The sequence below is a fragment of the Octodon degus genome, unplaced genomic scaffold (genome assembly GCF_000260255.1).
Source record: "Octodon degus isolate 3935 unplaced genomic scaffold, OctDeg1.0 scaffold00168, whole genome shotgun sequence".
In the NCBI taxonomy this organism is placed as follows: domain Eukaryota; kingdom Metazoa; phylum Chordata; class Mammalia; order Rodentia; family Octodontidae; genus Octodon; species Octodon degus.
In genome coordinates, this window is record NW_004524744.1 from 1179455 (window position 1) to 1180777 (window position 1323).

At 41.6% G+C, this 1323-nt stretch overlaps 1 protein-coding gene across 1 annotated transcript in view; it reads left to right on the top strand.

The window, feature by feature from the left end:
* The window catches only part of Fras1 (Fraser extracellular matrix complex subunit 1), a 471233-nt gene that overhangs the window by 314285 nt on the left and 155625 nt on the right, over positions 1-1323 (top strand). The window contains exon 16 of the mRNA XM_023703303.1: positions 453-723. Within this exon, the coding sequence (XP_023559071.1) occupies positions 453-723 (271 nt within the window). The remainder of the gene's footprint in view (positions 1-452; positions 724-1323) is intronic.

A 1323-nucleotide genomic window follows, 5' to 3' on the forward strand; every position in this document is an offset into this window, starting at 1 on the left:
GTCAACGTCTTGACCACTGTAAAAATTATGGTGTCCTTTTGAATTGTAGGAGCTCTTTATATATTTTGAGTGAAGTATATGATTGGAAAACACTTTCTCCTGCTCTACAGATTGTCTTTTTACTTCGTGTCTTTTGAAACCCATGAGTTTTCAATTTAGGTAATGTCTGACTTACTGAGTATTTTAGTCACTTGGGCTATTTGCATTCTACCTAAGCAGGCATTGTTCAGTTCACAAATCATGCCATAGTACTCCTGTATTTTCATCTAATGTACATCCAGGGTGATGATCACTGAGTTAGAAGGATGTGAGTGCTGTGTAACAACCCAGAATCACCTCAGTGAAGCTCTGCATTCACCCAAGCTTGTTTCTTTAAAATAGATAAATAAATAAATAAATAAGACGTAATCACTTTGAGTGCAACAAGCCTGATCTTTTATTTTGTTTTCCAGGAAAAACACACACTCCCAGTCTTCATGTGAATGGGTCCTTGACCCTTGCTATTGGCGCAATGAAGCCATTGGACTTCTCCCTGCTGAATGTCCAACCCCACGATGGCACCGTGGAAGATCTGCTGTTCCACGTTGTGAGTACTCCCACCAACGGTCAGCTCGTGCTCTCAAGAAATGGAAAAGAGGCTCAGCTGGACAAAGCTGGTCATTTTAGCTGGAAAGATGTAAACCAGAGGAAAGTGCGCTTTGTGCATAGCAAAGAAAAACTCAGGTGAAGAGCGGTGCTATTGTCTTCCTGTTTCTTTCCCGTCATTCCTCTGCCCACCCCCTTTCCTCTTCCCTTCTCATCTGGGGAATATCGATAGTCCACAAATGCTTTCAGCTGCCTGTCATCATTTGCCTGTAATTGCTCAGAAAGTGTGCTTCTGTTTGAAGTATTTTTATTTTATCACATAATTATGGGTAATTCTCTGATGTGACAGGAAAATTCCTAGTATAATTACCCAGTTTTTTGGCCCAGCAAAAACAAGATTAGTTACATAGCCAGATGCTGGGCTTTTCCTCCACAGGAGGAGAATGCACAGGGTGTAGGGAGCAGATGACAGACAGGGCAAGTGCTTTTCACAGTGTCCTAGGGCCTCTAGAATCTCAGAGGTGAAAGGCAACTTCAGGCCATGGTTAACTTTTTATTATCCACATTATGAGATTAATCGTGGTTAATTTCTAAGCCTGATCCTGTTTTTCTCTAGTGCTTCATATTCTTCTGGCTGTCTTCCCCACCCCCACTGACATATACTTCAGGAATGCAATTGAATGTGAATGCCACCCAAGCAAATATAGCTCAGTCATTAGCAGAGTAAATCTACTAAAC